Consider the following 13,493-nt stretch of genomic DNA (forward strand, 5'->3'; position numbering starts at 1 on the left):
CACATGTATACCTGTGGCGGATTCATTTCAATATTTGGCAAAACTAATACAATACTGTAAAGTTTAAAAATAAAATTAAAAAAAAAAAAAAAAGACACGATGTTGTATTTCTGGTAAACATAAAAAATACAACCCAAAGGGAAGGAAGATGAAGCACAGTTGTGTTCAAGGTTATGAGTCACATAGGGACACAACTTTTATATGCTCAGCTTTTTTTCTGAGCAAAAGTATAACTACTGTCAGATCATTTTTTTCGAACGGATTTCTAGAGAGCTAAATGCTTCCATACTTGAGTGGGAAATGTTTTTTTTCCAATGATGGTTTTTCTGATTTAAAATAATCTTCCCTTAATCCAACTATCACCTCAACAACCAAGAAATATGCTCTCATTCTCACAGAACAAAGATTAAGAGACTACTTGCTCTAGCATTTTCTCTAATGTGCCTAGCAAAACTCCAAACACAACAATGTCCTGTAGAATTGATCACTCCACAGGGCATGGTGTCAACAAAGTCATCTTGCTTAAACTAAACAGTGTCAGTTAGCAGAAGGGTAGAAAGAATAAAGTAACTTTCTCAGTGTTTTTCTATAGAACCTCCAAATTTTATTTTCAGGTATCTTTGCCTAATGACAAGACTGTCTTCCCCTGATTATTTAATTTCTAATATACCTATATCAGAAGTTAAAGCAGATGTAACATCACTGAATCCAATATCTTAACTAAGGAAAATATAGACCTTGCTCTAACAGCCACTGTGGAAGTTATGCAAACAACATCTAGAAAAAAAAACAATTAACTCTGCGAAACAATTCCCATAATGTAATCAATAGTGAGAGGAGGTGATAGTCAAAGGACTGCATTAAATGAAGTGCTGAGTAGCCAGTTCTATTCTTAGGACAGTCATTTCCAAACTATGCAGTCCCAAGCTGCTCTAATGTTGCAAAAATAGTACCTTACCTTTCTGGAGATTGAAGAGACATTCAAACCAAACCTTTGAGCTCTTTCTTTTAGCTTATCCAGGTTAACCTATAAAAACATAAAGGAAAAAACATATTAAAAAAAATCAAAACAGAAAACACAGAGGTACAAACTATGATCCAAAGCTAAGAGTTCAAATAAGCCTATACAACATCAAAGATACCCTATGTGCCAAATTAGGAAACTAAGCAGCACTCATTCATGCCACTAATTATTAAAAGACCTCTCCTGGAATGCAGTGAGAGATTTAGCCCTGCCTCCTTCATTCATCAAAGGTGGCAAAAGCCTAAGCAGGGTTTAAGATCAAAGTAAGCCAAACACTGCTTGAAAAAGCAAACAAATGTCTAAATCATCACCTCTAAACAAGTCTATCATTCACAGTTCAAAACTGTTAATTTTTATACCAAGCCTTTGCAGGTAACTCTTAACTCGATCTCCTAGCAAACAGAAACAATCACTGAAGCTCTCCATTCTTCAGAAGACAAATGCACTACCAGTACCCAACTCAATTTTCTTACTTCTTTTTTCTTGGAAGCCTTGATATATAAGATGATATAAGGATATCTGGGACATTTCCTTTACTACTACCACTGCTCATAACCATGACTACTATTAAAACATTTCACCTTCACTTTAATTATTGAACTGTAACTCCAAGAGCAAGATTTCATAAAGTGAAACATATTTCACAGCATCTGCTTGCATTTTCTAAGCATGCTGACAAGTCATAATAGTCCAGAAGACATACTATCCTAGTCTGTACTCTCTGGTATTTAACAGGTAGTGTTGAAAATGACCAGTATCTACAGACAGAACTCATTAAGTCGCTTTCACAGATTCTCCTGTGGTAGTTAAGTTAGACATTATCCAAAAGCCACTGCTGCTACTGCTGCTGCTAAGTCGCTTCAGTCGTGTCCGACGCTGTGCGACCCCATAGACGGGAGCCCACCAGGCTCCCCCATCCCTGGGATTCTCCAAGCAAGAACACTGGAGTGGGTTGCCGGTGAGGTCTAAAACTCTAGTACCATAGAAGTTATACGGATTATCTTCTAGCTAACAAAATCTATTCATTTTTTCCTAAGAGGGTGGTAGGAAGGAAGATGTTTATGACTCTGAAGATGCAAGAATTTTCCTGACCTCTCAGTACCTCAAACAATTCATTCTATTCAGAACATAAAACACTGTACTGAAAACAAGTCACCAAATTCATATGATCTGTTTCCTCTATCTGGAGAGAAGGAGGAAATCCCTAACTTAAAACTAACTGTATAGAGTTAAGGTTAAAAGAAAAAAAAAAAAAAACGATTTCTTACCATAGGCTTGGTGTCAGACGACAGGCCTAAAGAAAGAAAGAAAAAAGCTTTATTTTATATTCTTAGAAGTCATAAAGAAAAGCTGACTGAGAGTCTTGAAGTTAGATAGGATAAAAATCATATATATGAAAAATGTCCTTTATGTAATAAAGTTAAAGAAAAGGCAGAGATGACATCTAGAGACCATATCTGCATTCACTGCCGCTGGGAACATAAAATAGTATAGCCAATTTGGAGAAGTCTGGCGGTTCTTCGAAGAGTTAAACATAGAACTTACCATATGACCTAGCAATTTTACTTATACATATATACCTCTAGAGAAATGAAAATACATAACCACATAAAAACTGGTATATGAAAGTTCACAGCAGCATTACCCATAGTAGCCAAAAAGTGAAATCCCAACCGTACAGTCAACTGAGGGGCAGATAAAACACAGTACACATCAGTACAATGTAATACTACCCAACAATAAAAAGAAATCCTAAAATAGGGATAAACCTGGAATACATTATGTGAGGTGAAAGAAGCCAGTCACTCATAGACCATGAATTGTATGATGCTATTTATATGAAGGCAAACTAACATATATAGAAAAAACTTAGTGGTTGCTTGTGAGGACAGAAAAAGCAGATGAGAAAAGCTAATGGGTATGGCGTTTCTTTTGGGGGTGATGAGACTATGATGATAGCTGCACAACCACCTGAATATATTTTAAAAACACTGGATTATATACTTCAAGAGGATGAGTTGGATGATATATGAGTTATATCTCAATAAAGCTGTTTAAAGAGAAAGACATATCTAGACAAAGGTGCAGAGCTACTATTATAGACAGTTAAAATTATGGCTACTTAAAGCCAATGTTCTGTCCTGAAATTATCACTTAGAAGTAAGCAGCATATTAGCCCCTAAGGCTCAACCCTATTCTAGTCAATAATTATTTACATAAAACTTTTCAGAATTTTAGTTTAAGCAATCTCAATACTGCAACTGGCTCCAACTTTCCACTATAAATTTCAGGTATAAACTGTTTTGTTTTTTAATTTTTAAATTCATTCATCTTGGCTGCACTGGGTCTTTGTTGCTGCACGTGGGCTTTCTCTAGCTGCAGTGAGTGAGCAGGTCTACTCCTCATTGAGGTACACAGGCTTCTCCTTGTGGTGGCTTCTCTTGTGGAGCATGGGCTCCAGGGAGCACAGGCTCGGTAGTTGTGGCAGATGGGCTTTAGTTGCGTACGGAATCTTTCTGGTCCAGGGATGGAACCTGTGTCCCCTGTGCTGGCAGGGGGATTCTTAACCACTGGACCACCAGGGAAGTCCTGGACTCGATTTTTACCATAATCTACATACTAGGAACTATTTACACATTTTTATGTTCACTTATAAAACAATATTCCTTTTATTTTATTGGTCAACTTTCCTTTTCAGGCTAAGCATTAATTTTACCTTTAGTCTTTCTTCAAATAACACCACTAAATATATCAACTTCTGCTATTCCATTACCAACCCTATGATCTCTCTCCTGATATAATGAAATGTCAGAAAATATTTTGTTTTTAAAGCATGTAGCCATAGTGATCAGAATTTTGCTGGTCTTTTAAAAGTCATAGTGAAACTCTACAAGATCTTTGGAGGACATTTTCTTCACAGACTTGAAACTTTTAACAGGCCACTAGGAAGTCTGTATTTTATCTGGCAAGTACATTTAAAGTCTCTCAGAACAAGTACTATGTTGTTTTTAAAAAGAATAACATTTTTCCCTTAATTTATTACAGATACATGTTCATTGTAAAAAATTTAAAAACTTAAGACAAGCAAAAAGAAGTCATTCTAAATTCCACCAACCAGAGACAATGAATGTTATCAACTTATTATATATCCCTCTAATCTTTTTTCCTATCCATATATGTACTTGTATTGGGAAATGGCAACATACTACAAGAATTTTATAACTTGCTTTTCCCACTTTCCTGGCAAATGGGACAGAAACAACTTTAAACAGTATTATTTTAAACATCTTCAAGGTCTTCTAACTGTACTATGGTACACATTTACTTAACCAGTTCTCTATTGTATATTACATTGTTTCCAGTTATTGATCACTATAAATAATACAATGATATAATCCTTGTGGCTAAATCTTTAAGCATAACCAAGATTATTTCCTTGTAAATTCTTAAAAGGTAAAAGATACTTTTTCCTCTTGTCACTCACACTAGGTAATATAACACTGGACAGGTACATAATAATTATATGCTGATTTGAGACACCAGAATAAAGCTGGTACTAGAATCTTCTCTGAACATATCCAAGAAAAGGAAAACAAATGTTGGCACTGCTTCCTATTCTCTCAAACTTTAGTACCTTCTCTAAATTGCCCAGAAAGGTTTGAAAATGGCTTTACCTAAACCAAAAAGGTGAATATAATAACCTCTTAAAGGCTTCCAGAGGTAATAAGTTTACCTTAATTTGGAGAAATAAAATCTGTTGTGCCAAAAAAGTAAAAATATAAAGATAACTTTTTCAGAAGTCTCTATATTCTTACCTTTTGATGGAACTGGAGAAATCCCAAATCTGTAGAAAGAAAAACAAGCTAAATTTTAGGAAGCTGTTCACACTCCTGGTTTGTATCCGTGTCAAGTGTACATATGGCACTTCTTGCTTGTGATCTCAAGCCTTGCAATCATTAGCTAATTCTAACAACTCCATGAAAGAGGTTCAGTTGACTCTCTTTCTCACCAAGAGTCCAGAGAATAAACTAAAATGTAGCCTTATCAGAATTGGGAGTAACACTCAATTCCTGTGTTTTTCCTATTACAAAAACCCTGCTTGTTAATAAAACCCAATCTACAGCTACTACATCCAGTCAACAGACATGTTCTGAACAGAGCCAAGGGAGCCTTTATTTTCAGCAAGGCCTCTATTCTACTTAAAATAAACTATATTTAAAACCTACCACACCCCCTCACCTTAATATTATCACTATCTCAGATCTAAATAGCTGGGAACACTCACCTAGCTGCCCGGGCAGCTTTCTTACTCTCCAAACTGACAGGTACATTGAATCGTTCAGCTCTCTTCTGCATCCTCTAAGTGATAACAGACAAAAGAAAGGGCAGAGAAAAATTCAATTCTTGATTTCGTTCTTTTAAGAGAAAAGTCATTTAGAGATGTGTATCTTTAGAACATAAGGAGTAATTTCTTAAGGTCTAAACTGAGTTATACTGACAATCATAGAGGATATCAGGTTGTATCCATCCCAGGGCTTAACTCAACAGCCCTTTCCAGAAAGCAAATACAAAAAGACTATTATTACATTCATGTCCTCAAAAACAAAAGGGAAGGAATAAAATAAAACCCACATTCTACATCAAGCCAAGAAGACAAAAGCTGTGTTTAGTTGACCTTTGAAAATGGATCAAAGGAACAGCTTGGTTCCAACACTAGTTGTGTACTCTTTCAGTTAGAAATGAGATACCAAAAAAAAAAAAGATATGAAGCAGCATTGTCCTATGCCATCTCTACTTTAAACGTACAAAAAAGCCCACAGATCTTGACTGGAACCTAATTTCAGAGATTCTGAGACAGAATCCAGAGAAATTTCTATCTCAGCTAGCTAGTAGTAACTGGTGAGTGACATCTTCCCTTTTAACTTTTCATCTTTTTCAAGGTATGATCCTCTCAAACTCTAATTCCAGTTTATAAACATCTTAAAAAGAGTTACCACTAAGACCAGAACACTATACAAAAGATTAGGGCTTCAAAGGCAACTATGCCAGTCCAAATATATTCCCAAGTATAGCTGGCGTAAAAATGTATCACTACCTCAATCTGTTGATACTGATTTTCTGCCTATGAGTAAATATTTTAAAGTGATGACACAGATAGAATAAAGGGTAAGAAACAGAGAGATATATATAGACTGCTCTTCTGAAACAATGACCTACCTCAGTCTGTGGTATTTCAGATGTAATTTTTACCACTTTTTTCTCTGCTGCCCTGGAAAAGAGATTTTTAAAATCAAAAAAACTGATATTCTAAACCGAAACCTTAGAATTGTCTAAGAATTCACCTGAATCATGTTCTCTGTCCCATATCTCTCTGCCACCCTTCAGACCAAAAAAGCATGAAGCCCATCAGATTTTTTAGTTCCTTGAATTGTCATCTATTCATAAAAAAGTTCAAATAACAGACTAAGTTACTTTACTATAAGAAAGCAACCAGAAAATAACTGTGGTTAAACACACTGAGCTGAGGGAAATGTTTAAAGGACACTGGAAATCATTTCATTTACTTTTAGGAACTTTAAATGTACTTCTGGACTAATGACTATTTCTCCAACCCTTATTTAAATACCAGCTCTCAATTTTCATCACAATTAATGAGTGCTCTACAAGGTCTGGTTTCCTTCTTTTACAAATCCCTTATATCTCCCATGGGACCACAGCTCCAGCTGGAAGAATCAAAGTGGGACAAATAAAAATGCCAAAGGGAGTGGGAAGAAAAAAAGGCTAAGGGAAGTTTGAATTAGGAAAACATGCTAAGTTACTAGTCAAAAGGTTTAAGAGAAAACAAAAGCGGAGGGACCAGAGGGGCGGGAGACAAAGTTCGGAAGTACCCAGGATAAATGGAAGGGCATTAACCCTCCACCAAACAACTCTCATAAAACTGTGGGTCATAACCAGTCTCATTAAGGTCCCTCATTTAGAGACATGGGCGGCTTTTGTTCCAATATCCCGGACACTTTTCCCATTTGATGCCCTGAAAGGTAGTAATGGTTTAATGGCATTTTCAGAGGAAGCAATTCTGGAACAGGAACTTACTCTCTGCTCCATCCTTTTGTTGGAGGTCCCTGGACTGACAGATAAGCAATGGGAGCCCCCTGCTGACCATAACTAAGTCCTGCAATATTTAATTGCCCTGGTTTCAGCAGAGGGGTGGTGGGGAGGGCTGCGGGGGAGGGCTGAGGGGGAGGGGTGAGGGGTGGGGGGGGGTCAAACTAGAAACAGAGGTTATCTTTTTGGAGAATATCAAGGGAAGACAAAGTGAGGAGATCTCCTTTTGAATGTTTAAAGGATTTTTTAAAAAGAAATTTCTGATTTTTTTCCATTTCTTAATCATCTTTCCTTCCCCAATCCTCTCATTTTCTTCAGGCAGAAAGGGACATGGAAGTTTAATGTTTTACTTGAAGTCCAATGCCATTAAAATAGCAGTCCTCTTCACCAAACCTCAGGCTAATGACTTCCTTCACATTCCCATCAGTACACCTCAAGGCAAAAAGGGAACCTGAGAGGACACTTCCTTCAGATCTGTTCCAATTCCCTAAGGCACAATTAAGCTCAAGCAATAAATACACATCATACTCTGAGACTCATGTGAAATCTCATCTCTTCACTGAGAAGTTTCTCTCCTATTCACAGTCATACACAAAACATTCTCCAAACTACAGGGACCCCAAATCTTCTGTACATACTTTAGTCTAACCACTACTATCCCTCTAACAAGCAAAAACACAACCTCTCCCACATAGTCAATTTCCTTGTTCAGAAATTCACTGATAAAATTAAAGCCCTCTAAACAAGAGAATTATATATTTTACATATTATAAAGATAACTACAAATTCTCAAACTTCACTGTTTTCAACCCACACTGGCTAATTATATCATCGTATTTACTTCACCTTCCTTCTTGCCCTCAGTTCAGTCACTCAGTTGTGTCCAACTCTTTGCGACCCCATGAACTGCAGCATGCCAGGCTTCCCTGTCCATCATTAACTCCCAGAGCTTGCTCAAACTCATGTCCATCGAGGTGGTGATGCCATTCAACCATCTCATCCTTTGTCATCCCCTTCTCCTCCTGCTTTAAAAAGATTTAAAGATCCCAGCACTAGGGTCTTTTCCAATGAATCAGTTCTTCACATCAGGTGGCCAAAGTATTAGAGCTTCAGCTTCAGCATCAGTCCTTCTAATTCAGGACTGATTTTCTTCAGGATTGACTGGTTTGATCTTCCTGCAGTCCAAGGGACTCTAAAGAGTCTTCTCCAACACCACAGTTCAAAAGCATCAATTCTTCGCTCAGTTTTCTTTACAGTCCAACTCTCACATCTACACGACTACCAGAAAAACCATAGCTTTGACTAGACAGACCTTTGTCAGCAATGTCTCTTCTTTTTAATATGCTGCAAAGTCTGTCACTGTTTCCACTGTTTCCCTATCTACTTGCCATGAGGTGATGCGACCAGATGCCATATCTTCATTTTTTGAATACTGAGTTTTAAGCCAGTTTTTTCACCCTCCTCTTTCAGTTTCATCAAGAAGCTCTTTGGTTCCTCTTCACTCTCTGCCATAAGGGGAGTGTCATCTGCATATCTGAGGTTATTAATATTTCTCCTGGCAATCTTGATTCCAACTTGTGCTTCATCCAGCCCAGCATGTTGCATGATGTGCTCTGCATATAAGTTATATAAATAAGCAGGGTGACAAAATACAGCCTTGTTGTACTCCTTTCCCAATTTGGAACAGTCCATTGTTCCATGTCCAGTTCTAACTGTTGCTTCTTGACCTGCATACAGATTTCTCAGAAGGCAGAGAAGGTGGTCTGGTATTTCCATCTCTTAAAGAATTTCCACAGTTTGTTGTGATCCACACAGTCCAAGACTTTGGCATAGTCAGTAAAGCAGAAATAGATGTTTTTCTGGAACTCTCTTCCTTTTTCCATGATCCAGCAGATGTTGGCAATTTGATCTCTGCCTTTTCTAAATCCAGCTTGAACACATGGAAGTTCTCGGTTCACTGTTGAAGCCTTGCTTGGATAATTTTTCATTATTCTGCTAGTGTGTGAGATGAATGCAATTGGGCAATCGTTTGAACATTCTTCAGCATTTCCTTTCTTTGGGACTGGAATGAAAACTGACCTTTTCCAGTCCTGTGGCCACTGCTGAGTTTTCCAAATTTGCTGGCATATTGAGTAGCATCATCCTTTAGGATTTGAAATAGCTCAACTGGAATTCCATCACCTCCACTAGTTTTGTTCATAGTGATGCTTCCTAAGGACCACTTGACTTAGCATTCTAGGATGTCTGTCTCTTGGTGGGTGATTATACCATCGTGGTTATCTGGGTCACTGAGATCTTTTCTGTATAGTTCTGTGTATTCTTGCCACCTCTTCTTAGTATCTTCTGCTTCTGTTAGGTCCATACCATTTCTGTCCTTTATTGTGCCCATCTTTGCATGAAATGTTCCGTTGGTATCTCTAATTTTCTTGAAGACATCTCCAGTCTTTCCCATTCTACTGTTTTCCTCTATTTCTTTGCACTGATCATTGATCCTTCTTGCCATGTAAGTTCCCAAAACCTCTCTATTTTAAAGCTATCCCAGGACTCCCCCAGTGGTCCAGTGGCCAATGCAGGGAACCTAGGTCAGGGAACTAGATCCCACAAGACACAACTAAGAGTCTGTATGCTGCAATTAAGTTCCTGTGCAGCCAAATAAATAATTTTTTTAAAAAGCTTGGAGAATCCCATGGGCAGAGGTGACTGGTGGGCTATAGTCCACAGGGTCGCAAAGAGTTGGACACGACTAAGCAACTAACACTTTCACGCTCAGGATGGAATTTCCGGCTCCAAGTCACCCTTTGAAGAACTGCCTCATTTTGCACTGCTTTGTGTAAAAATAAAGATATGAAGACCAAAAAAACCCCAAAAGCTATCCCATTGGCCATCTTCTCAAGGCACATTATATAAACAAAAACCTCCTGTAATGGGCAACAACTAAATGGCTTTAGAAAGCAGTAGTATTTGACAAAATCTAATAGAACACTAAAGGAATATCCTCTCTAATACAGCAAATTCCCTGCTAGAAATGTACCCTTTGGACATACTTGCATACATTTAAAATTAATTGTATAAGGAGGTACAGCACTGCATGTTTTGCAATTATGAATAATCTAAATATCCATCAACAGGAGGAGACTGGTGAAATTACTATTCACTTTTAGAATGGAGTACTATTAGCTGCCAGAAAGAATAAAATTCTAAGTTGTTAACAACTAAATCTACGTGACGGGTTCATAGGGGTCTATATAGCACGCTCTTAACTTTTTTATAAGCGTGTAATATTGTATAACAACAAGTTAAAAAAACAGAGACCTACCACTTACTAGGATAATTATCCTCATTTCTTACAGCTGATGTGAGGATTAGATGAGAATATATGTAAAACACTTAGAACCTTGCCTACTATATAACTAATTTTTTTTTTTTTGGCCTTGCCACACAGCATGCAGGAACTTAAGCTCCCCAACCAGAGATCAAACCCATGCCCCCTGCAGTGGAAGCATGGACTCTTAACCACCGGAATGCCACAGAAGTCTTTACATCTAATAATTAAATAAGGACATTATATGATGATATAGAAAGATCTCCATACGTGGGAAAAAAATCAGGAAACCAACAATATGTATCGTGTATGTACATATACATATACACATACCGTATAAAATATTTCAAAAGAATATATTGAAAACCTCTGGGAAGTCAGGTGGAGGTACAGACAAAGGTATTCAATTTTCTTTCCTTTCTCTTTTTTTGGGGGGACAGAGGGGCTGCACCACATGACATGTGGAATCTTAGTTCCCCAACCAGGGACTGACCCTTTGCCCCCTACACTGAAAGCTCACAGTCTTGACCACTGGACCACCAGGGAAGTCTCCTTAATTTTCAATTTATATACTCTTCTATGTACTCTTTATGACTTTTTACAAGTACACATATTGCCCTTTATAATTAAACAGATTAATACAGCTATGAGGAGCAAAAATGTTAAAAAGGACTCAACTGCTCTTAATGTGCTGGTGCATAAGATGGCCAGACATTTGTGGGGAAATTCCAAATATAAGATGTTTATGAACAACCTTGTGCAATAATTTAAATAAATCCAGATCTACTTTTCATTAATACTTTGTCCTCTCTTCCTACACTGTAAACCAGAAAATAAGAGAGAATACAGTGTTACTCACTCCTCCCTTATAAAAGTCCACATATGCAGAAAATCTGCATGATTCTCTACACAGAAAGAGAATCATCTATCATATACAACAAGGCTAAGAGAAATAAACTTTTTATGGACTGAAGTCTCCTGGTCCTAATTATCTATTACATAACCCAAAGACAACTTAGTTTCCTTCAGTGGGACAATGTAGTTGAAATGAACTAGACTTTTCTAAAAATGTACAATCTAATAAAAAAGCCAAAAAGAATGTTTAAGAAGTAAACAGAGTGAAACACTAAAAAATCCAGAACCATCTGCGCTGTATTCATTATTAAAAAGGGATAGTTGGGACATCCCTGGTGACACAATGGCTAAGAATCTGCCTGCCAATGCAGAAGACAAGGGTTCGAGCCCTGGTCTGGGAAGATTTCACATGCAGTGAAGTAACTGAGCCCTGTGCCGCAACTACAAAAGACTGAACACCCTAGAGCTGCAGAGCGCAACTACTGAGCCCTCGTGCTGCAACTATTAAAGCCCATGCTCCTAGAGCCTATGCTCCACAAGAGAAACCACTGCAACGAGAAGACCAAGCACTGCAAAAGAAGAGTAGAACTCCCACTTGCCACAACTAGGGCAAGTCTGCACAAAGCAATGAAGACCCAGCATAGTCATAAATAAATTAATTTAATTAATATAAATAAATAAAAAAAGGATAGTTACACATCAACAGTTTTTTCAGGAGGTTCTTCCTCTTTGACAGGCAGTTCTAAGGGCTTTGGTTCTTCTTCCTAAAAACAAATGAAACAAGATGGTTAAAATAAATCAAGAGTAAATACCTGTCAACAGAAAAATATGAGAACTCCAAAATGAATGAGGCTTTCACAACTTTCATTCCCCCTTTATGCACCCCTAACGAGTCAGCATTCAAGCCCTCTAATGATTAATGTTCAGCAATGTGACCAAGGTAGTGGCACACTGCCAGGCCAGTGACTAACCTTACTCTCTCCAACTCACCTCTGTTTCATCTCCCAGTACATCTTCTTCATTTGCCTCCTCTTCAGCTAAAGAATATTAAAATATTCAGGTCAAGCCCTGCTACAAAACCATCTTGATCACTGTACTTAGGCTAAAATTATAATCTTTTTGTTTTTCCAAAACAAAATTCAATATGCTCATAAAATTTGCTCCACATGGAGAAGATAAAACTACATACTCTACCTAACATCAATAAGAGGTTGAACGCCAGTTGGACTAAAGAACTAAACAAGATGAGATCAAACTACAACATTAACAAAAACCAGTGTGGAAGAATTTAGTGAAGAATTTCTTAAAATTAAAAAAAAAAAAAATCCCGGAAGCAAAAGCACTATGCAAAAAACTGACTTTTCAAAACTAGGAAAGGACACCACAGAAAAAAGAATCATGAAAATACTTGTGTATAAAACCAACAGGGTAATAGTCACTAGAATACAGAAGAAATGCCTGCAAACTAACAAGCAACCAATGAGAATCCCAACAGAAAAATGGGCAAAGGAGAAACCCAAAGAACCATAAGCAAAAGAAATGTTTAAACTTTTTAATAATTGGAAGAATGTAAATTGAAACCACCAACAGATTAGGAAAAATGAGGCCAGAGTGAACCCTCATGTGCTGATAATGAGATTTATAGAGCAATTCAGAGAAACAGTTTGGTAGTATTTAGTCATATTAAGTAAACATTTATGAATAGCTATTTATTAGCAACCCCATCCCTGAGTATATACCCTAAAAGACTCTCACACAAGGATATAAGGAAATATGAAAGTAGTAGTTCAGGAGGCAATACAGGAGTCAGTCACTGAATGAACTAAAGAAAATGTGGTGAATTCTATAAATTATAGAAAACAATGCAGGAATTAGAATCAACAGACTAGATGATGACACAGTCAGTTCATACATCTTTGAAAAAAGTGAGTACTTAAGAGAAAAAAGTGTGCAATAAAGGTTATGGCCTCATTGCCAACTACATAAAATTACTACAGATCAAACAACACTACATGGTTTACAACCGTAAAGACAAAAAATATGTATCAAGCACATTAGAATTGTTGACTAAGGGAATTTGGATAAAAGAAAAGGGAATAAAAAAATTAAAATTAGAGAGGGATGACAGTATAAATGAAGTATTTTTATCTGTTTTAAAGTGAAATTACAGAATGTCAGAGCTAGAAA

The 13,493-nt window shown here is 37.1% G+C and overlaps 1 protein-coding gene across 2 annotated transcripts in view; it reads right to left on the reverse strand.

Moving 5' to 3' along the window:
* The window catches only part of SARNP (SAP domain containing ribonucleoprotein), a 49,682-nt gene that overhangs the window by 26,998 nt on the left and 9,191 nt on the right, over positions 1 to 13,493 (reverse strand). For both annotated transcript variants that reach the window (XM_027542156.1, XM_027542157.1), the window contains 7 exons: positions 12,297 to 12,343; positions 12,003 to 12,070; positions 6,242 to 6,293; positions 5,310 to 5,383; positions 4,840 to 4,868; positions 2,293 to 2,318; positions 959 to 1,027 (listed from right to left, as the gene is read on the reverse strand). In XM_027542156.1, the coding sequence (XP_027397957.1) occupies positions 959 to 1,027; positions 2,293 to 2,318; positions 4,840 to 4,868; positions 5,310 to 5,383; positions 6,242 to 6,293; positions 12,003 to 12,070; positions 12,297 to 12,343 (365 nt within the window). The remainder of the gene's footprint in view (positions 1 to 958; positions 1,028 to 2,292; positions 2,319 to 4,839; positions 4,869 to 5,309; positions 5,384 to 6,241; positions 6,294 to 12,002; positions 12,071 to 12,296; positions 12,344 to 13,493) is intronic.

The sequence above is a fragment of the Bos indicus x Bos taurus genome, chromosome 5, assembly GCF_003369695.1.
Source record: "Bos indicus x Bos taurus breed Angus x Brahman F1 hybrid chromosome 5, Bos_hybrid_MaternalHap_v2.0, whole genome shotgun sequence".
Lineage (NCBI taxonomy): Eukaryota > Metazoa > Chordata > Mammalia > Artiodactyla > Bovidae > Bos > Bos indicus x Bos taurus.